Source organism: Exophiala spinifera (assembly GCF_000836115.1).
Source record: "Exophiala spinifera strain CBS 89968 unplaced genomic scaffold supercont1.6, whole genome shotgun sequence".
NCBI classification, from domain to species: domain Eukaryota; kingdom Fungi; phylum Ascomycota; class Eurotiomycetes; order Chaetothyriales; family Herpotrichiellaceae; genus Exophiala; species Exophiala spinifera.
In genome coordinates this window covers 597,885-617,818 of record NW_015622518.1, presented here as the reverse complement: position 1 = coordinate 617,818, position 19,934 = coordinate 597,885, and the positions used below count along the sequence as shown (strand labels likewise).

At 51.7% G+C, this 19,934-nt stretch overlaps 7 protein-coding genes across 7 annotated transcripts; 6 read left to right on the top strand and 1 right to left on the bottom strand.

Annotated features, from left to right (window-relative positions):
* Window positions 1-965: 965 nt before the first annotated feature.
* Window positions 966-4,904, top strand: PV08_08140 (uncharacterized protein; the record flags this gene model as incomplete). The annotated part of the gene is made up of 5 exons (XM_016382466.1): window positions 966-2,206; window positions 3,184-3,193; window positions 3,268-3,771; window positions 3,821-4,130; window positions 4,210-4,904. The coding sequence occupies 5 exons, from the start codon at window positions 966-968 to the stop codon at window positions 4,902-4,904; spliced, it is 2,760 nt and encodes a 919-aa protein (XP_016233169.1).
* Window positions 4,905-5,321: 417 nt separating this feature from the next.
* Window positions 5,322-6,579, top strand: PV08_08139 (uncharacterized protein; the record flags this gene model as incomplete). The annotated part of the gene is made up of 3 exons (XM_016382465.1): window positions 5,322-5,609; window positions 5,663-6,157; window positions 6,208-6,579. The coding sequence occupies 3 exons, from the start codon at window positions 5,322-5,324 to the stop codon at window positions 6,577-6,579; spliced, it is 1,155 nt and encodes a 384-aa protein (XP_016233168.1).
* An 862-nt stretch (window positions 6,580-7,441) lies between these two features.
* On the top strand, window positions 7,442-9,598 carry PV08_08138 (uncharacterized protein; the record flags this gene model as incomplete). Its single annotated transcript, XM_016382464.1, has 1 exon — window positions 7,442-9,598. The coding sequence occupies one exon, from the start codon at window positions 7,442-7,444 to the stop codon at window positions 9,596-9,598; it is 2,157 nt and encodes a 718-aa protein (XP_016233167.1).
* A 298-nt stretch (window positions 9,599-9,896) lies between these two features.
* PV08_08137 (uncharacterized protein) lies at window positions 9,897-11,374 on the bottom strand (the record flags this gene model as incomplete). Its single annotated transcript, XM_016382463.1, has 2 exons — window positions 9,897-11,221; window positions 11,278-11,374. 2 exons carry the CDS (start codon window positions 11,372-11,374, stop codon window positions 9,897-9,899), a joined length of 1,422 nt encoding a protein of 473 aa, XP_016233166.1.
* Window positions 11,375-12,533: 1,159 nt separating this feature from the next.
* PV08_08136 (uncharacterized protein) lies at window positions 12,534-14,610 on the top strand (the record flags this gene model as incomplete). The annotated part of the gene is made up of 3 exons (XM_016382462.1): window positions 12,534-13,720; window positions 13,772-14,251; window positions 14,298-14,610. The coding sequence occupies 3 exons, from the start codon at window positions 12,534-12,536 to the stop codon at window positions 14,608-14,610; spliced, it is 1,980 nt and encodes a 659-aa protein (XP_016233165.1).
* Window positions 14,611-15,153: 543 nt separating this feature from the next.
* On the top strand, window positions 15,154-15,837 carry PV08_08135 (uncharacterized protein; the record flags this gene model as incomplete). Its single annotated transcript, XM_016382461.1, has 3 exons — window positions 15,154-15,159; window positions 15,233-15,353; window positions 15,425-15,837. The coding sequence occupies 3 exons, from the start codon at window positions 15,154-15,156 to the stop codon at window positions 15,835-15,837; spliced, it is 540 nt and encodes a 179-aa protein (XP_016233164.1).
* Window positions 15,838-16,153: 316 nt separating this feature from the next.
* On the top strand, window positions 16,154-18,706 carry PV08_08134 (uncharacterized protein; the record flags this gene model as incomplete). The annotated part of the gene is made up of 2 exons (XM_016382460.1): window positions 16,154-17,551; window positions 17,651-18,706. 2 exons carry the CDS (start codon window positions 16,154-16,156, stop codon window positions 18,704-18,706), a joined length of 2,454 nt encoding a protein of 817 aa, XP_016233163.1.
* Between the last annotated feature and the right edge of the window lie 1,228 nt (window positions 18,707-19,934).

Sequence of the window (19,934 nt, the reverse complement as noted above, 5' to 3'; positions counted from 1 at the left end):
TTGGGGAAGCCATGCAGCATTATCAATGCACATCCAGTCAAAAATCAGAGGGAATATACGTTGTCGGAACAGAGGCTCAACGTGCTCCCCATCTGCACCCAAGCACAGACCCGAGATCTGGGACTTCTTGAGAACGGGTGAACACAGCGTCCCGAGCGGGCGGGACTCGCTCGAGTTCCTCATTGGAAGGCTCGGCGACGCCCCCTATCACTCTATCAAACTCGACGCTATAACTGCATCCTTCCACTCTTCGTCGAAAATTCGAGCACACGGGGCCAATATAACGGCCCTTCACATTGGGCTGAGTGAGCTGATGCGCATTCAGGATATCTTTGTTCGGAGACCAGTCCACTCACACACCTACCTTGACTTTTCGCGTTTTGCACTGGCAGCAGCCATTGCGGGACTTGGAATGACAGGCCACTATGGCGGGTGTTCGGCGCGAGCTACATTGAGAGTGTCGCTTGACGGGAACGAACAAAAGATGAGGCACTTGGCCACATTGTGCCGTTTATGCGTCCTTGAGAAGTGGGAACAACCTTCCCATGTGTCCCACATGCTCGGTCTACTACAGCACTGCTTCTCGCAAGAGAAGAGTGTGGCACAGCGAGGGCGTCAATCTCAACTATACATTGGTTATTGCAATGAGCCGAATCTCGAAGAGGACTAGTGTACGATGCTCCGCATCCGACTTTCCAATTACCCCGTACTTTTAATCTGGCACCAGGTATGTCTTGTGACCATGCTCTTCTGTATCCCTGCTACAGTGAATCACAGTAAGCGAAGATGCAGCATGCAGTGAAAATGCGGGTAAGTGAATGAAATTAACTTGGATGCTGTGAAAGACAAACATCTTGCTCTCGATATATAAATTCTTCCCCGGGACGTTGAACCGGAATGGAAGTCTCAGTCTCGCCCTGCTATTTGGTTCATGCTTTCTCACTTTTCTTCTCACACCCATCATCATGAAATTCTTCACCTCTGTTGTGGCTGCAATAGTGATAGGCACAAGCAAGTCAATTGCTTGTCCTTTTCATGGAATACCTACCGGCGATTTGCAGCCATCAATCGACAAGGTCCTAGAGCATCTTAGTTCGCAGCATCTTGCATCCCATGTCAGTACCGCAATCAAGAATGTGCGAGTCTTCGACGGGGAGAGGATGACCGGACCCCAGACGATCTTTGTCGACAGTGGCAAAGTTGCACCTTATAGGCCTCACCAGAAGGCGGATTTGGAAGTCGACGGCACCGGCAAATTTCTTATTCCAGGGCTCATCGACAGCCATCTCCACATCGAGACGTTGGATACCCTTGAAATCCTGTCGTCCTATGGCGTCACTACGGGGATGAACATGGTGTGTCGAAATTACACACTCTGCTCCGCTCTTGCAGAGGTTACCGGTCATGCTCAGTTTCTCACTGCAACGGCTGCAGCCACTATCGCCGGTACCGGCTCGCCCCTTCTCGGATCAACAAACAGCGCCATACACCCGGGCGACAATGTTACCAAATACGTTGATGACCAGTTCTTCACAGGATCACCAGCGACTTGGTTGAAAATCGTTGACCAACCAGGCGCAAACGGCCTCACACAAGCCCAGATGAACGAACTGACCAGGGCGGCACGCACACTCGGATATTACTCAGTTACGCATGCCACGTACCTCGAGACATTTACGAAAGCAGTGAAGTCTAAGACGGAAATCTTGCAACACATCTCTGGTGACAAGGCCTTGCCCAAATCTCTCATTCAGCAGATAGTCAGCAATAAGCAGATTGTCACTCCCACCATGGCTATCTTCCGTGTCGGTAAAAACCAACCTCTACTCCAGCAGATTCTTCGCCAGGGCGCAAACGGTACAGCAAATTTCACAACGGTGGTCGAAAATGTCAGGGCATTGCATCAAGCAGGCATTCCTTTGCTCGCAGGCACGGATTCGGCCGCACTGCCGCAATTTAACATCAGCATGCCGTACGGCCTAGCTCTGCACTGCGAGTTGCAGTATCTTGTTGAGGCAGGACTGACTACGACCGAGGCGCTTCGTGCTGCAACCGTGATTCCCGCGCTAACTCAGAGACTGTCTGGTAGAGGCAAAATTGCTCCGGGTCTGCGCGCGGACTTGGTCCTGCTCAACTCAAATCCACTGGTCAACATTTCGAATACTCGAGACATCGCCAGAGTCTGGGCAGCAGGGATCGAGTCGAAGTATGTGACCAGGAACTTGACTCGACAATGTTCAACTTTGAACATTGTTCCATTCGCCTAAAGAGCTGTCCGTTCCCTACTTAGAGAGCAGTCATCAAGGTCATTGTTGTAGTGGCCAAGAGACTCATATGGTCTAACCTTGGGGATTTGAAGCCAGTGGACGCTGACCGAGCTGGGGAGACACATCTCTTCGAGCCAAGAATCCAGTTCAAGTACCTACTGTATATCTGTCAATGCAATACCCCTCCCCTTAATCATTATCATATGCCCATAATTCGTACATCATAGCGCAGACTTCGTCAGCATCCACATGTCCGGGGTGCCAATGATTTGTCCGTTGTATATATATGGCTTAGGCGGAAGCTTGTTGTTGGCTCCCCTCCTTTACCTCGGGCTTACAACCCTCCGGCTTCTGCCTTTTATGCTCCATACCTTGCATCCAGGTCATCAAGCGAGGTCAGGGCCATGTTGTCGTACTCGCACAGTCAGCTTCCCTTGCTTCCTCTGACCACTGATGATTTGATCACCCTCTTAAGTTGCGTTTTGGTTTCTCTCATAAGTCCGTCCAACTGCATACCATCGCACAAGCCGAGTATCGCCTCCCTATTAATTACCCCCTCACACCATGATACACGCAAATACTCTTGGTGGCTTTGTGGGATATGAGTAGTCTTCGAGGGAAGTCCGACTGCTCTTCTCGCCACTCGTTAACGCTCGATATGCCTTCTTCTTCATCTGTTTGCAATATTGCCGACAACCTTGCATTCATGTAGCGCTATATGCCAATTCGGTTCCATCGCAATACAGCATTCTTCATTCTGCTCGACATTAACAGCTCACGGCTCAATTGTATCTGGAATTTTATCGAGTTCTATGGGTAACCTTGGCAAATCCAGCAGTGGGTGCAGCTTGTGCCGCAAGCGAAAGATCAAGGCAAGTCATCCCTCAGTGATGCATCTTTATACTGACATACTCAGTGTGATGAAGGTAAACCAGGCTGTAGACGATGCGCTCAGATACATAAGCCATGTCCGGGCTATCGGTATCAAGTCCAATTGCAGATCATACCCAATCGCACGTCCCTAGAGACAGCATTGCCCGAGCCAGAGAGATCAGTTGGCTCAAACTCATTACAGACATATGACGCTTGGGCATTAGGAGGCCAGGTCAAGGCACAAGATCATTCTTCGAAACTCTTGGTCCAGAGAGCAGGGTATGATCAGCATTCAATTTCGCATCCGCCACGCTACGATATCCAACATCAGTCGTTGTGCTTCTTCCTCAATCTGTTCTGCTTCCAGGCAGGAAGACTCTATTCCTTTCCCGTGCTTGATTTCTTACCAGACTTGATTCAGAAGTCGGAGCCAGACTCAGGCATCTATCAAGCAGCAACAGCTGTGTCACGGCTGACATTGGCGGATCGGTACAGTGGGCGCGACATTAGGCTTCAAACCGGGCGTGAATATGGTCGCGCTTTAAGCGTGACCAAGGCCACAATCCGCAATTCTGTCGCCCCCATCCAGGACGAGACTGTCCTCGCCGTCTGGCTTCTTGGGCTCTACGAGGTCGGTCGGTCCTATTGAATGAACGTGTAGCGTACTGACAATCCTAAAGCATATCAGTGTTCTATTATCACATGGGAGGAGGTCAGTTGACTCCAAGAACGCAGATGAAGAATGGCTATCGCATTTGTCGCACGTTCGGGATGCATTGCGTCTATTGCGTCTTCGGGGGATGTCACAATTCACGAATCGTCGCTCAGAAAAGATTTTCCGTATCTTCAAAGCTGCCATCGTAGGTATTCGCTGCCCACCGGAAGCATACCTACTAAATATATTCAAGCAAATGCGGTTGTTGATCTTGACCCCTATCACCTACAAGGATTTTGATGAGCTGGACATTGACGTATTCAAAGAAGAACACGGTAAGCGAAACCGACGACTAAAGTTTCAGATTCCCGTGCCAATTCCCAGAATTCTAACTCATATCTTTCTGTTTCATAGAGTTCGTGCCTTCTCAAACAGCCAATAGAGCCACAGCGTATTTTCATCGCGTTGCACGGCTTCTGGAGAAGATCAGAGGAGTCCTCGCTCAGCACACTGCGAGCCGACCCCCAAAGACAAGCTCTGGGAACGAATTGCTCAACTACGGAGAGTCTCTTGACGAAGGCATGGTCGATTGGAGCAAAGACGAACCTGGCTGGGATATTTTGCACGTACAGTCTGGCACCGCAGGCACGATGTGGTCGTTGTATCCTTCTCATGCGCAATTCTATTTCTACAGCTTTTGGGTCTATCTTTACTGGATACGATTCCTATCTGCTCGGGTCAAGCTTTACGAAGGCCTAATTGAATTGCAGAATGTTTTGAACGCTCGACAAAGGGACGCCATGGAGGCCGAGTTGAAGATTGCCGGGTATCGAAACATGATCCAGATTACAGCATCCGAGCTTGTCTGGCTGACCGCCTACGCTCTAGGAGATGTAACGCCTCTAGGAAGCTTTAACTCCTCTGTTTCTGGACGAAACCCAGGGAGAGGATTTCAAGAAGTCAATGTGGTAGCTGCAATGCAGCTGGTCATACCATTGAAGATGCTGCAAAGGTCTGAGTATCCAACGGCAGCGCAGAAAGGAGCGATAGACCTCGCCCTTGTTCATATCGGCGATGGGTTCAGAAGACAACCAATAATCATGGCGTAGTTGACTGTGAGTCCGGGGAATTGAGTAGTACTTCACCTGGCATGTTATACGATACCGAGGGAGGGCCGAATGGTTGGTAAATATTGAACCATGACCAGAAGACCATGCACCCCTGATGGCTTCAGAGAGAAGGACATCTCTACTACCATGCAGACATCTTTAGAGTATAGAAGTAGGCGTTCAGGCAGGCATTTCAAGCTGGTCGTGCTGGCATAAAAGTTTGCTTGAACTACATTGAGCCACATGTACTCTGTATGTGATGCTCCAACGTATATCACTACGGTGAAACCTAAATTCGGAAGCGTCATCCATGCGTCATGTTGGCCCTTCTCCGCATTGCAATAACTTTGAGACAATGGGCACAGATCTCCATACCAGAAGCGTCGTGCCTCTTTGTTACCACACAGCAATCCCAGCATGGCTACGCTCCAAGGCTCTGGTATACCCAGAGTGAAGCTGGAATCCGTTCCCGATATTAACATAAAGCCAGAACCCACCGAGGACACCCCATCGCCTTACGTCGACGAGGATGAGGAGATGTACGATGAGGACACAGGCGATTTGGACTTCTCTCAGGCGCAGCAACAGCTATGGACAAGTCATATACCCAAGACGCTATGGGAGGCACTTTCGAAAATGCAGGATGAGGATGAGATTGAGATAGGTACGATACGGGTGGAAGGGCCCGAGACAAACCCCTCAAGAGTATGTGCGCCGCCGATGATTTCAATGGCACGGCAGGCTGACTAGAACTGCAGGTCAGCATGCTATTAAAGCCACTGCCTCAGCTCGCAAATGAGCCTAAAGAATACATCTTAAATATCCCGCCTCCCGAGAAACTTCGAGTTCGACGACCGGGCCAGGCTTTTGTTTTCTCCGAGAAAGATCTGCCTGGCTACAAACCGCGCGCCTTTGCGTGGGACGAGATTGACGAAGAGGGAAATCCGGGCCAGGGAAGGTCGTACTTGTATGAAAGACACAAGCGCGAGCTGAAAAAGAAGGAGAATAAAGGTCGATTCATCCCATATGCACGACGACCGATCCCCAAGCAGACTGCTGTCACCGGGAATGTAGCCAGAGAGTTTGAGGCGATCCCGGTCAAGAATGATGAATATTTCATAATCGAAAACAAGAAAGCGGAGCAAATGTTGAGGCCACCTGAACGAGAGACCGCTGTGTTTGATCCAAAGAAAGACCCTTCGAAACACCACATACCACTTATGACGATGACCGACAGAGCGAACGCCTTGAGGGTAGGAATTCCCAACCCCTACTCCCCGTTGGATCCAGCTAACAGCAACAGAATGCGCAAGCGAGGAAACAAGCACAAAAGGACAATCGTGCTGCTCGTGTCGACAAACATGTGCTTATTGATAAGCTCCTTGATTTGTTCAAACAACATCGTATCTGGGGTCTGCGGGATCTCAAAGCGAAGGTAAACCAACCAGAAACATATCTGAGGCAAACACTGGACGAAATTGCTTTCATGTGGAAGGCAGGCGACTTCAATGGCAAATGGGAACTCAAGGACGAATACAAGAGTTCAGATCCAAGATTGCAGAACCCAACCGGAGTGGTAGCTCCAAAGGTTGAGGATTCTGACATGGACAAATCAGGCCTAGACGACGACGATAGCGACGTCTTTGAAGACGTCAAGGATGTAGGGGGGTTCTAGTTGACTTTGCAACAGTGAACCCCAGGCGTGCCGATTGAATCGGATCGGCTACAGAGCAGAGTCTTGGACGCGGCGCCAACGCATAGATTCAACCGGAGTTGTTGATTACGAAACATCACGGATTGGGCAAGGATTAAGAGGATACCCCCGGAGGCTACATGCTCTTGAACGCGGTACGAATTGGGCTGTTGCATCTCTTGCAAGGCGGTTATGGCGTTCCATTCCACTTACTCGGTTCTGCCTCGAGGGAGGGTTGAAGGCCATCAGAGATGTTGCTTTGCATTGCTTTGGGAAAGGCCGTGTCTCTACGTAACTAGCAGCACTTTGGTAGAGTACCAACCTGGTGTTCATAGGATTAGACTCAATACATGATACCCCCCATACTTTCTGCTTCGACAAGAAGCTCTTCTGTTCAAGATAGAGTTCACGAGCAGCAACGAAAGAACCAATCTTTAGGGTCTCCCAGCAAACGAGGCTTGCTAGAAGGCATTTGGAGGAGAGGAGGAATGGTCGAGACAGAAAGAAGTACGGCGGAGCATAGGGAGGCATCAATGCTTTCCAGGCACTGTACCCAAGGGAATAGGCGTCTTATCCTGGTAGAATCTAGACAGACAGCCTACAACGTCTACACAGACAGCTGGGTGCTTGTCAAATAGATGCCCCAGCAGACCAATTGTATGTTTCTTCCCCAGTCGGTCGGGCACCCTGGAAAACTTTGGTTACACCCAACGAAGTCCAACATCTCGACGACGAACACTGGCATGGAGACTCTACCCCTGATCTGATCCAGTTGTGGTAGTCGAAGCCTCAGGATCCGCGGTTCAGCTTCTAAGATTAGATCCACGAGGAACTGGTGGATTGTATGGCAACTAGAGAAGTCTACATCGGACAGCGCCGCTCGTACGGCGGCGCTCTCTGCACAGTCCGGTACCAAGGGCCACTCCCGGGACTGAAGGGCGAATGGATCGGTGTTGAATGGGACGACCCTACGCGTGGGAAACACGACGGGCAGCAGGAAGGCATACGGCTGTTTGAATGTCTGTCGCCATCTCCCACGGCGGCATCATTCATCCGACCATCGAGAACCCCAGACTCAGAACGAACGGTCCTCGAGGCGATCAAGTTCAAGTATGCGCCCAAGCAGCCGTCCCCGTCGGCCAATGGCGCCAGGGGATCCGCGGAAGCGATTGCAATATCCGGGAAGGTCGTCGAGGAAGTGGGCTTTGACCGGATCCAAGCTCAGCTGTCGGTGCTGGCGGACCTGAAGATTGTGCTGGTCGATGAACTCGTAGTCTCGGGGGTGGCGAGGCGCGGCGCGTCGAGCGACGAGATCAGAGCCGCGCAAGAGGAACTCGCGAGCACGTGTCCGAACTTGGTCGAGCTCGACGTCGGGTGGAACGCAATCGAGACGTGGGCGGACGTGGGCGACATTTGCGCGCCGCTGAAAAAGCTGAAGATACTCAAGGCGAGCGGACTGCGACTGCGCTCTTTCAAGGCTCAGGTAAGCCCCTCCGATGGAGCGGAGAATCCGTTTCGAAACATCGAGGAGTTGCATCTCGGCGAGTGTCTCCTCTCCCCCGAGCAGATTGTCCAGATCCTCTCGCCGTCATCCGGCGGCGGCGGTGGTGAGTCCACGGCATTCCCGAACCTGAAGACCCTGGTCCTCTCATCGAACAACTTGCACTTTTTCGTCAAGGGAAAAGGCCCGGAAGGGAGAACGCCGAGCGTGACGACGGTCGTCCTGGACAACAACAAGTTCGAAGACCTGAGTTCGCTACCGAACCTGGTCGCATTGTTCCCCAACATGTCGTCGTTGTCGTTGCAGGGCAATTCAATATCAAAGTTCAATCTGGACGGTCTACGAGGGTCAGACTCGATCAGATTCGAAACCCTCGAAACACTCAATCTGGCGCGAAACGACATACCGGGTTACGATTTCGTCGACGGCCTGCCTGGACTGTTCCCCAACTTGACGAACTTGCGGATCTCGAGAAACCCTCTGTACGAGAGCGCGGTGCACGGAGAGGAACGTGACGAACAGGATCTGGAACAGAGACGGCACTCAAGAACGGTGGACTCGACAAACTATTATCTAACGCTTGCCAGGGTGCCTGGGCTGAAGTCGTTGAACTATACGACCATTACGGACCGGGACAGGGAGGAGGGCGAGATCTATTATCTGTCGGTCACGGAGAAGGAAATCATTCCTCTTCTCGAGGCGTCAGGCGACGAGAGACACGCAGCGCGCAGCGCGGAAGACGTGGAACAGCGCGCGAGGAAGGCGCGGAGGGCGTATCCGCTCTACACCAGCCTGTGCGCGAAGTACGATCGCGAAGATGTCATTGCGCGATTCGTGGAGGAGAGGATTCAGGCTGAGCGACGGGGGAGAGACGGCGCGTCGAAGGCAAAGGGACAAGTGTCGGAGCTGGACAGTTACGCTCCTGGAACGCTGGGATCTAGACTCGTCGAGGCGCACTTTTACATCCCACTACCATTCGCCTCATCGTCTACGATAACATCAGAGAGCGGCGCGACCAAATCGCAGTGGGTGCCGCAGAAGACCGCGTATCAGCGGTTCCTGCCCACGACGATCTCCGTTTATAGACTTAAAGCACTGTTGGCGAAGCAATTCGGAATGCCGGCGTTGCAGTTCAGGCTAGTCTACGAGTCTCACGAGTATGACCCTGTCGAGCCGATCTCGCGAACAACACGCCAAGACGGCATCGCAGGGAAGAACTGGGATACCTGGGGTGATTGGGACGTGGATGACGTTCAGAGCGGCGGCGGCGGTGGCGAGGAAGAGTCCGCCGGCCACGACGACGTGATGAATGAGTCCAACAACGACGCGGCGCAATTGTCTCCTTCGGCCTTCATCGTCCGCCAAGGGCAGCGGTTCAAGAAGCGCGAGACGGAGATCCTAGACGGTATGCGTGCCTGGGGTGACTTTCTCGACCTGACGGCCGCGGATGGGTCGAGGAGAAGAGACGTGCGAGTGAGAGTTGAACCTCAGTTACGCTGACGCGTACTGTCGGGCGTAACCTCCGATACACAAACGTACAAAAAGACGTGGAAACAGATAGATTAATAGCTCATTGAGTTTTCATGGTGTTGGTACAGTCGGGTGTGTGACTTGCTTGCTACTTTTGGTATGTGCAGAGTAGGGTATTGTAAGAAAACAGTCCTGCATCATAGCCGATGGCAACCAGGCGAAGAAGAAGAAACATTCATCTCTGAAGAAAAAGGGGGAAAGGAACAGCGGCACACACACCACACGCACGAGCCCTATGCGGTACAGCCCCAGGTCAAAGCACCGCCCGTCAAATGTCGTCAAGCTTGACCTTTTTCTTTCGAAGATCCTGCACGGGAACAGCTCGAGTCGATTCGACGCCGCTGGCAATTCGGTTCGCTCTGTCGTCTTCCTCGGCGGACAGCTCGAATCTCCGCATGCGCTCGCCGATCCGGCTGTCAATGACCATGTCGCTCAACCATATCTGTTCCGACTCGTCCCCTTCTTTCCGCGGCTTGCGGATGGATTTGTGCCAGTACACTTCTTCCGACTTAAGAAGTTGCTGCTGTTCCCATTCTTGACTCGGGCTGGTACTGGCGGCGTCAAGTTCAGGCGCTCTTGTAGCCACCGGGATTGCATCGAGGTCTTCAGCGCTGCTCAGTGATGACGAGACCGACGAACCATGCTGGTACGGTCGGTAGTTGGCCAGTACGATGGCTGCCGTGTCACGACCAATCTGGTCCGCCAGATGTCGTCGGTTGAGGAAATTGTATATCCTCTGCGGCGTCTTCAGAAAACCTAGCAAGTGCTGTTGGTGGATGGGCTGGGACGGTTCAAAGGTCCCGGGTATGTGTGGAGATGGGGATGCCTGTGAGTACTGAACGGTCGAAATGTACGCGAAAGGCGGTGACGGTTTCTTCTTTTCTTTCTCCTTTTCCTTTTCCTTTTCTTCCTCGGCTTTCTTCTCTGACTCTGCGTTCGAGGCTGTGGTTGGTGTGGCTGGCTCGTTGCTTTGAGCTCCGGTGGAAACATGGATGGGTGATGACTCCGACTCTAACTCTGCCTGTGGTGGCGGAATGGGTTCTTCGACGGGACCTAACCAGCCTTCATGCAGACCTCTTATGTACTCCTTCCACGTATGTCGACCAAGAACTAGATCACCACGAGTGACGGGCTCGGAGACGACACCCATTTTCTCTCGGATCAGACCAATGGCTGTCTCGGCGTCCATGTCTTGCTCTTCCTTCGTCTCAGGTCCTTTCTCGCCCTTCTTCCGCCGTAGCCTTCTGATTTGCTCCGCCGTTCCGTATCGCACATCGCCTTCCTTTCGTCCTTCGATCACATCATAGTCCATGGCCGCAGCGACCAACACCGGCTTGACGTACTCCTTGAAATACTGCCTGGACGGGCTGATCCCGTCTCCAGGCGGAGCAGACAGGAACACGGTCAATTTTCGAGGCATTTGATTGACGGGTAACGGCTGTTGAGCGATGTGAGCTACCAGATCGCACCACTTTTTCTGCGCCTTCTTCTTCTCCCGCTTGTCATAGAGCACTGCTGCCGTCCAACCGCCGGTTATGGTAAGGAAGATCATCCAGTTCCGTGACGGTAACTTGAATCGGAAGTTGGGTATGCCTGCCCAAAGTCAGTCACCCATTGACTTGAACCTGAACGAATGTTGATTGACTTACCCATCATGCGGAAGACTGGATTCTGCTTCGGCGGTGGTTTTGGCGCTTCATATTGAGCACCACCGGGAAGGGTGTCTGCTTTTGGAGGTTCACTCATTGTTCTTTGAGTGCCGCAAGCTGTGGCAGGTCGTTACAGCCCGTGCTTGTTCTGTCGTGGATCTCAAGGGCAGATGGGCACATGCTCACATGCTCACGGATTGGGTGCAGCTCACCGAAAAAATGTAGGCGATGGTCGCTTAACCTTCCAAGAACTGACAGTTCGGCGTAACTCACCGGCACTGCGGGGAGCCAGACTTTGGGGATGGTGAAGCCTACAACGCTCTAACTAACTCGAGCCTTACAGCTACTGTACCTTAACCCGGCCTCACTAGCCTCACTAGCCTACGAAAATGAGGTGTTCAAGCGGCGACCAAGCACATGGTGCAAAGCCTTAACAATACAGGTATCGTTGCTGGTGAAGGGTGCAAACCATCGCACCTAGTACAGCGCCATCAATGTAGTATCCGGTCTTCGGTTTGTGCTCCCTCAGTAGCACACTTCCTAGTACTAGCCGGTCGATGGTCAAAGCTAAGGAGTAACACTGTGAGGAAGATGTCAGTGTCACTGCATGTGATTTTGGCCGTACGAGACACGCCAGGATTGACCGATATGTCTCTGTATTGCCGGGATCCTCTTTGCTTCGCCGGTAGAGGTGTGATGGAAGCGTGCTTATCCCTGTTAACCGATTCATGGGCGTTACTCAGGTAGTAGTGTGAGAACCAATGGCCGCCATAGGGTGCCTGGGCCTGGTTTCAGGGAGTTGCTTTAAGCTCCCACGCAGCAGCTTAGTGCCCGTGGCGGGTGGTGGCCTCCTTGGAAGCTAGATTCACCAGACCCGTATGTGACCTGTTCTCTGAACTGCCAACTGCCCCTGCGCACCCTTTTCCTCGACCCTGCGCCCTTTTTTCTCTTGAACAGCCACGCCACTTCCTCTGCTGTTGTCGATATCTCCTCTTTGCATCTGCAAGTAGCGACACAGAATACTCTTTGCTTGTAGAGAGCGGGTTCCACAACACACCGCTCTTGCCTTCACCTCCTTCCGGCGACAAGGCGAGACACCGCTTGTTCTCGATTTGAACCCCTGCAACAACAGGCGAACCAGCGAACGACGGCCTGCTTTCTCCTAACTTGCGTTGTCTGTTTCTGGACAATACACGTTGGAGGTCCGATCAACGCTTGTCACAGTGAAAGTCTCAGAAGACCAGCGTATCTTCGTCATGGAGGCCGATAACAACAACAACAACCTCAACAACAATAACCCTAACAACAACAACCGGCTGCGTCTAAACTTTCAGTTTGACAACCAGCACAATTTCGATGCAGCCAATGCCCGCATGTATCCAACCACTCCTTCTACCTTTCCACAGCCGATCTATGGTGGGCAGCAGCAGGAGTACCCTGGGGGGATGTTGTCTCCCAACCCTGCAACGAACAATGGATATTTCATGAACCAAGCCTTCTCCCCCCAAGCGCAGCAGGCACAATATCAGCAGCAATACCAATATCAGACACAGGGTGGCTTACAGTCCCCCCAGCCCGCCTACCAAGCCAACGCCCGGCCGTACATGGCCAATACCAACAATGATGGAACCAATGGTCTGATCCAACAATTTTCGAATCAAGATCTGGGTGCAACACCACGCAGCGCTAATGTCAATCGAACCCCATCGCCCGCGAACGCACGCCCGCGAACCGCTGGTGATGGCAGACAGGCACCGAACCCATACCAGAGTCACCTTGCACCCCCCATGCCTAGACCGGCCCCAAAGCCTGAGGAGGAAGAGCAGCCAAACCCACGCAAGTACTCTGACAACGTCATCAAGAGGGGGACAGCTGCAAAACAGTTGGTGAACAGCTTCTTCCAGGAAAACATCGAACGAGCAAGAGACCGGAATAGTCGTGCCAAGGAGTTGGACGCTGTTCTCAAGAATCCTAGTGTCTCTGACATTGAGAAACAGAAGGAGATCAACACGCTGGCACAGAAAGAAGCTCGATTCTTGCGGTTTATTCGGACTAGAGAATCTCCCCAGAACTTCACAACAATCAAGGTTATTGGGAAAGGTGCATTTGGAGAAGTCAGACTGGTGCAGCGCAAGACGGATGGCAAGATCTATGCTCTGAAGTCTTTGATAAAATCTGAGATGTTCAAGAAAGACCAACTAGCTCACGTTCGAGCCGAGCGTGATATATTGGCTGATTCCAAGGACAACCCGTGGTTGGTCAAGCTCCATGCTTCCTTCCAGGACTCGGCCTTCTTGTACATGCTGATGGAATTTTTGCCTGGTGGCGATTTAATGACCATGTTGATCAAGTACGAGATCTTTTCGGAAGATATCACCAGGTTCTATATGGCTGAGATTGTCATGGCAATCGAGGCTGTTCACAAACTGGGATTTCTTCATCGGTAAGTTGAACAGCACGATATACTCTTGTTCCAAACTGATGAGCCACATAGTGATATCAAGCCTGACAATATCCTGCTGGATCGAGGTGGCCATATCAAGCTGACTGATTTTGGCCTCTCAACAGGCGGTCGGAAGCAGCACGAAAATTCCTATTACCAAGCACTTCTGAAGTCTAACGCAAACGACAAGTCAGGCAACCGGAACTCGATGGCACTCAATGAACAGATCAACTTGACAGTGAGCAATCGTGGCTTGGTCAATACCTGGAGAAAATCTCGGCGACATATGGCCTATTCCACCGTAGGCACACCTGACTACATTGCCCCAGAAATTTTCCTCGGTCAAGGCTACACTTACCTTTGCGATTGGTGGTCTGTCGGGGCAATCATGTTTGAATGTCTTGTTGGCTGGCCTCCGTTCTGCGCCGAGGACACTCATGACACCTACCGCAAGATTGTCAACTGGCGTGAATCTCTTTACTTTCCCGACGAACTTGTGTTGGGACGTGATGCTGAAGATATGATCCGAAGGTATGCTGAATCAAGCCGCCTCCATATAATTTGCTGACAATTGTAGCTTTCTCTGTGATGCCAACGACAGATTAGGGAAAGAAGGAGGAGCACACGACGGGGCCTCGCAGATCAAGAAGCATCCATTCTTCCGGGGTGTTGTCTGGGATCAGCTAAGAAAGATTCGAGCACCATTCGAGCCGAGATTATCCTCCAATATTGATGTCAGCTACTTCCCCATCGATGAGATTCCGCAGGAGGACAATACAGCTATGCATCGTGCTCAAGCCAAGCAGGTCTTGCCCGAGCAAGATGCCGAGATGAGTCTGCCATTTATTGGATACACCTACAAAGCATTCAACGCCTTCCAGAACTCGTGATGAACAGACAGGGTCTATACGTCAAGAGTATGGGCACTTTTGAAGCATGGACGGTTTCTGCGGCCAACGACACGATGATGATATGCATGTTGCAAGAGAAAGCCGGCCACAAAAGCATCACAGCAGGAGTTCGTAGACAGCTAAGAAAAAAGCAGGCTCGTTCGAGCCGTAAAGCGTACCAACGAGCGATAGTATTTTGTTTGAGCTGTGAACCCATTTACAGACTCGTACACGGGTCGTCTTGGTCTATTGGAGAAGCGCCATGGAAGTCTTCGTTTTGACGCAATGATAACAAGCCGCCAGTATGACTTTTGAAATGTTCCAACCACCCTGTTTTGTGATTGTCTCGAGGAATCCGCCCCCAGTTTGAGTGTGCTTCTTTGGCTGACGTCACTCCCTCTGCCACCCCTTTGGTCGCGATTCACGAAGCATAGACAAATGTTGCCGAGATAATCCATATCAACGAAACCTCAATAAATCTTCGTCGCTTTTGACTAGTCATAACAGAAGTCCTATCAAACAAGAAGAGCCTCATTTTCAATCATGGACGTGAGTACACTTTGAGCGTACGCTTTGCGTCATGTTGTATCCAGAGCACTGATACATTGCCCTACGAGAACAGGTATTCTATGCCTATACCTATGGAACAGCTGGCTGGTTGGGCATACAAGCCGTCCCATTGATTGCGATGCCCAAATTAGTTATCACAGTGTTAGCCAGCGGTGCTTTACATCAGACGACCGGTAAGCACATCCATCGGCAGTGCTCACCGGGCATAGACGAACGACAGCTCACACATAGAATGCATGAGCAGAGCTTGAGGTTTACTTCAGCCGATCGCTGGGGTTTGCTCTATTGTTGATCGCATTGATTGTCCTGTTCTTCACGGGCACAGTACCATTGTCATCGAGCATCACAGAGCCGGTCAGTCTAGAGGACAACGACCCCAAAGCACCGTATGCTTTGCCAATCCTGCGTATCACCACGTTCTTCCATGCGCTGAGCATGATCTACTGCTATGGGCGATGGATCAACTACCGACAGACTGGTTATCTACTTGGGACTATCGGGTACGCAGCAATGGCGAGCTTCGGCTTGTGGTGTGTGGTTTTCGGGACCTCGACAGGCAGAGTTTCGAAGCGGACAGGAGCAGACAAGCGCATGGCAGGATTCCCGTTCAAGAACTCAAGTGCGTATGACAAGAAGAAGGACCGGAAGATGGGTTGAATGGCTGAGGGAGAGAGGGTGCGTGTAGGCACATGTCTAGCGGAGCCAGTGCACTGCGGTGAATGACTTTGGCGGGTCTGCTGTGTTAATACTTCACCGTATATGATTACCTAACAGTCTCGTGTATCTCATCACGTGCAGTCACGCTTTCCGTTACCTGCCTCTTACAAATTCCCTCGAATTTCCCAATCTCACTCTCAGGCTCCCTCGCTCGTCGCCGCTTTTGCTTCTCAATAATTTCCTCCCAAGTTCCACCTCGCGATTGCGTCCTGCACCTCGCTGCGATAGTGAAATTCGGCAAGGGTTCTGTCCAGCCATGGATGCAGAGGCTCTGCGAAACTTTGCGGTGTCCGCGCAGCCTCTTCAATATCCCCCCTACAACGACTCGAATGCCCCGCGAACTGCTCAAGAGGTAGCTGCCGCAGCTGCGGGCTATGCTCCTGCCGACTCAATCGACCCCAATATCTCGGCCTACGATGTGAACGCGGAAGTGCAGAACGAGGATCCGGCATCACAAACACAAGAACACCACGATCATGGCCACGACCAATCGACCTCACACCGAGTACACACACTCTCTCCACCCCAGACGCGCCACACGCGATCATCTCAAGATCTGACTACGGCATCATCAGATGACAATGTCGTCAGTCACGGTCCACAGGCAATCGATTTTCAGGATCATCAAGTCTTTGGACAAGCATCCTCGCAAAATGACTTTGTCTGGAAGAACTCTTCGTCGGCTTTTCCCAACGGCACACCGCATTCCAGCGCAAGACTAGTCGGAAAACAGGCTCCGGTCTACAGTACTCCACAAGGCCTCGTCCATTCGGACCCTTGGTCGGCACATTATCACGATCCAATGCAACTAGAGACACCCACTTCGAATCTGGATCAAGACCTCGATCCTGCAGTGGCTGCAAACCCCTTCAGTGACACATTCCCTCTGATCCCAAATCCTCCCGACCTCGAAGCCTGGCGCGAGAGGCTCTTCAACATCACCGAACCTCTTGTCTTGTCGGAAGAAGAATACTTGACCTACTTTCCCCACGTGGACAACATCTATTCACACCGATCTACTCAGAAGTACAAGCGTAAACCATTTGTAAGCCACTATTGGGATTGTCGTCTGAAGGGCAGACCTAGCGGCACCCCGAAGAGCACGGATCCCAACAAGAAGAAGCGCAAGCGCCAGGCCCGTGAACGAGATCTATGCGATGTCAAAATCAAAGTGACGGAATACTTCGGTACCGATCAAGCGCAAGAATTGGGCATACCTGGCAACGACCTCAATGGTCTCAATAGTGTTAACGGCATTCCTACCGACCCAGCTCTAACAGGAGACAACAGCGAGTTGACCATCGTGCTCGAAGATGGTGTCAATGGAAATGGTCCATCCAACAACCCAACCGACCCCAACTTCGGTTTGCTAGAGCTGCCTCGACGTTTGCCGAAAGGTCACCCTGGTGCCGATGGCAAGCGGTGGTTCACCATTCAGCGCGTAAGAGGTAATCCAGGTGGTGGTGCGGTCAAAGACAAACGCGACAGTACAGGGGATGGCCTTGGCGAGGCCGTCGAAGAAGATGACTCTTCCCTACTAGACCCTAATCTCGACCTTGACCACAAGCACACCCTTGAAGAGAGCGATAGGATCAAGAAGAACAGTGTTCAAAGATGGCTGTTGAAGGAGGAAAAAGAAAAGAAACGAATTAACGTGAGTTTGGCCTTCCTCTGACCACCGCGCGGCGTTACTGTCTCTCTTGTCGAACCACAATTGACTCCTTGCGATAGCGGTCACTAACTCTTGTTGTAGAAGATACCTACGCCGGCAGCCACAATCCCAACCTCGACCAGCAGTGACACGAGCTCCCCAACTTTCCGCGCCAGCGGCATGGCCTTCTTCACAGCTCGTGATCACTCGAGACCAGCGACATCCAAAATCACTTTCTACGCCAACGGCTTTTGCCCCTTCGCACAACGAGTCTGGATAGCTCTTGAGGTCAAAGGTATTCCGTATCAAATGGTGGAGGTTCTCCCTGCTCACATTGATCCATACCGTCCACCGGAACTTCTTGAAGCCAATCCTGAAGGACACATCCCTTGCATCCGTCGTGGCAACTGGGCTGTTTGGGAGAGCGGTGTCATTATGGAGTATCTCGAAGACTTGGCTATAGGTCACAGTCTTCTGCCATTGGGTAATGCACAACTCCGGGCACACGTCCGTCTTTGGACAGACCACATCAACCGCAAGATCCTCCCAAGTTTCTACAGTCTCCTCCTCACACCACCGCCGCAGAACCAAGATGCTAATACCGATGTTGATGGTGACATGAATATGAACCGCCAGGCGCCGGCCATGGCAGCTACCGCAGCACAGCATGAAATGCTCATAGCCACGCTCCAGAGAAACATCACGGCACTAGTCAACGCATCACATGCAACGGGACCCTTCTTCCTGGGAAATGAGATCGGGTTTGTCGATGTCATGTTCGCTCCATGGATCATTCGCTTGTCGCGTGTGTTGAGTTATTATCGCAACTTCCCCCGCCCCGAGGTTGGCACGCGTTGGCGCATGTGGGTCGACGCCATCGAACAGGACGAGCGTGTGAAGCGGACCATAAGCGACGAGAACTCATACCACGGCGTGTACAGAGGTGTTGGTGAGGACGGATGGGACTCATTAAATGACCGAGACGGCTCTGGTTCTCGGAAGAATATGGCTGAAATTGCTTTTGCGAAGCGTATCGTTAACCAGGAAGGGTTCGGACTAGGAGGCGATGTATGGGGCAAATTGAGAGAGGAGCATGCGGTGCACTCACAGAATCAACAGCCGCACCGTGGATTGACCGTGGATCAAGGCATTGCATAGAGTGTTGCATATTTTGCATGTCCGTCTCGACCCGGCATGATGACTCGGGACAGAGGCGATGCGACAGCCGAGGGTGTTGAATGTCAATTGTCAATGCCATCATTACTGTCCGTGTCAAATCAATGAATGTGAATCATGGGGACGATTAATTTGAGAGTGTATTTGTGTGGGATTTGTGGTTTTGAGAGACGGGTTTGTGCACATTGCACATGTGGCGCTGCGTGGGCGTTGTTGTTTGTATTGATTGCGGGCGCACCGTCCCGAACGTCCTCGTACAGCATCAGAGCGCAATTGCGAGGAGAGGAGCCCTCTTTTGAGGCATGCATCGCACAATGAATTGGCATCCCGAAAAGTCCATATGAGGTGAGGAGGTTTGTCAACCAAACAACCGAGTAACCGGGTAATCAAAAGAGAAAGGTACCACCAAAGTAAGAAAAGCAGCAAGTAAGTAGTGCGATGATTCAAGGAGGAGATTATGCCCTTGTCTAGTTGGTTTTTTTTCTTTCTTCTCGTTTGTCTTTGTCTACCAAAACTACAATCAAATACCTGAGGCGTGGTATCTAGATATCCCTGTATAAAAGGGATAACAAGCAGTGACAGGGTATACTTTTTTTCTCGGGACGGTTCCGATGATGTATGTGTTACGAGTCATCTCGTACCGTTGACACGCCACGCACGCACGCACGCCGATATCCGAACGTCCGTTCATTGCATCCTCTACAGCCACGAGTCCAGAACCGACCAGTGCCTTCGTCTCGTGTCGCGGTACGGACCGCGGCTTCTGAGAAGTGCGTGAATCACGGTGTCGCCATGAGTGTTGAACAACGGCTGCGTCTCGGTCCTGGTCTCAGGGTCGGTGAGGGGGGGGGGGAAGGAAGTTGCAACATTTGCTGGGCGACGCACACCCTCGCCCCTGTTCCGTCTCCGGTCGAGTGAGCGTACGAGTGAGTGAGTACCTAAAGCCGATACTCGATACTCGGTTCGAAGAAAAACCAAACACTTCGAACTCTCCTTGACCGTCGTAGTCTGTCCGTTCGTATGTCTGTATGTCTGAACTACGAAAAAGAAGCCACGGTTTGAACGACTCCACGTCGCTTCGGTTTTGGATCGGCCATTTCCCATTATATCCTTTTGAGGAGAGAGAAAAAAGTTCTCAGAGGTCTGTAATATTGTGTTCAATCTTGCTGTTCGCTCGAGGAGATGTCTTGGCGCCTTAACCTGAGGTAGG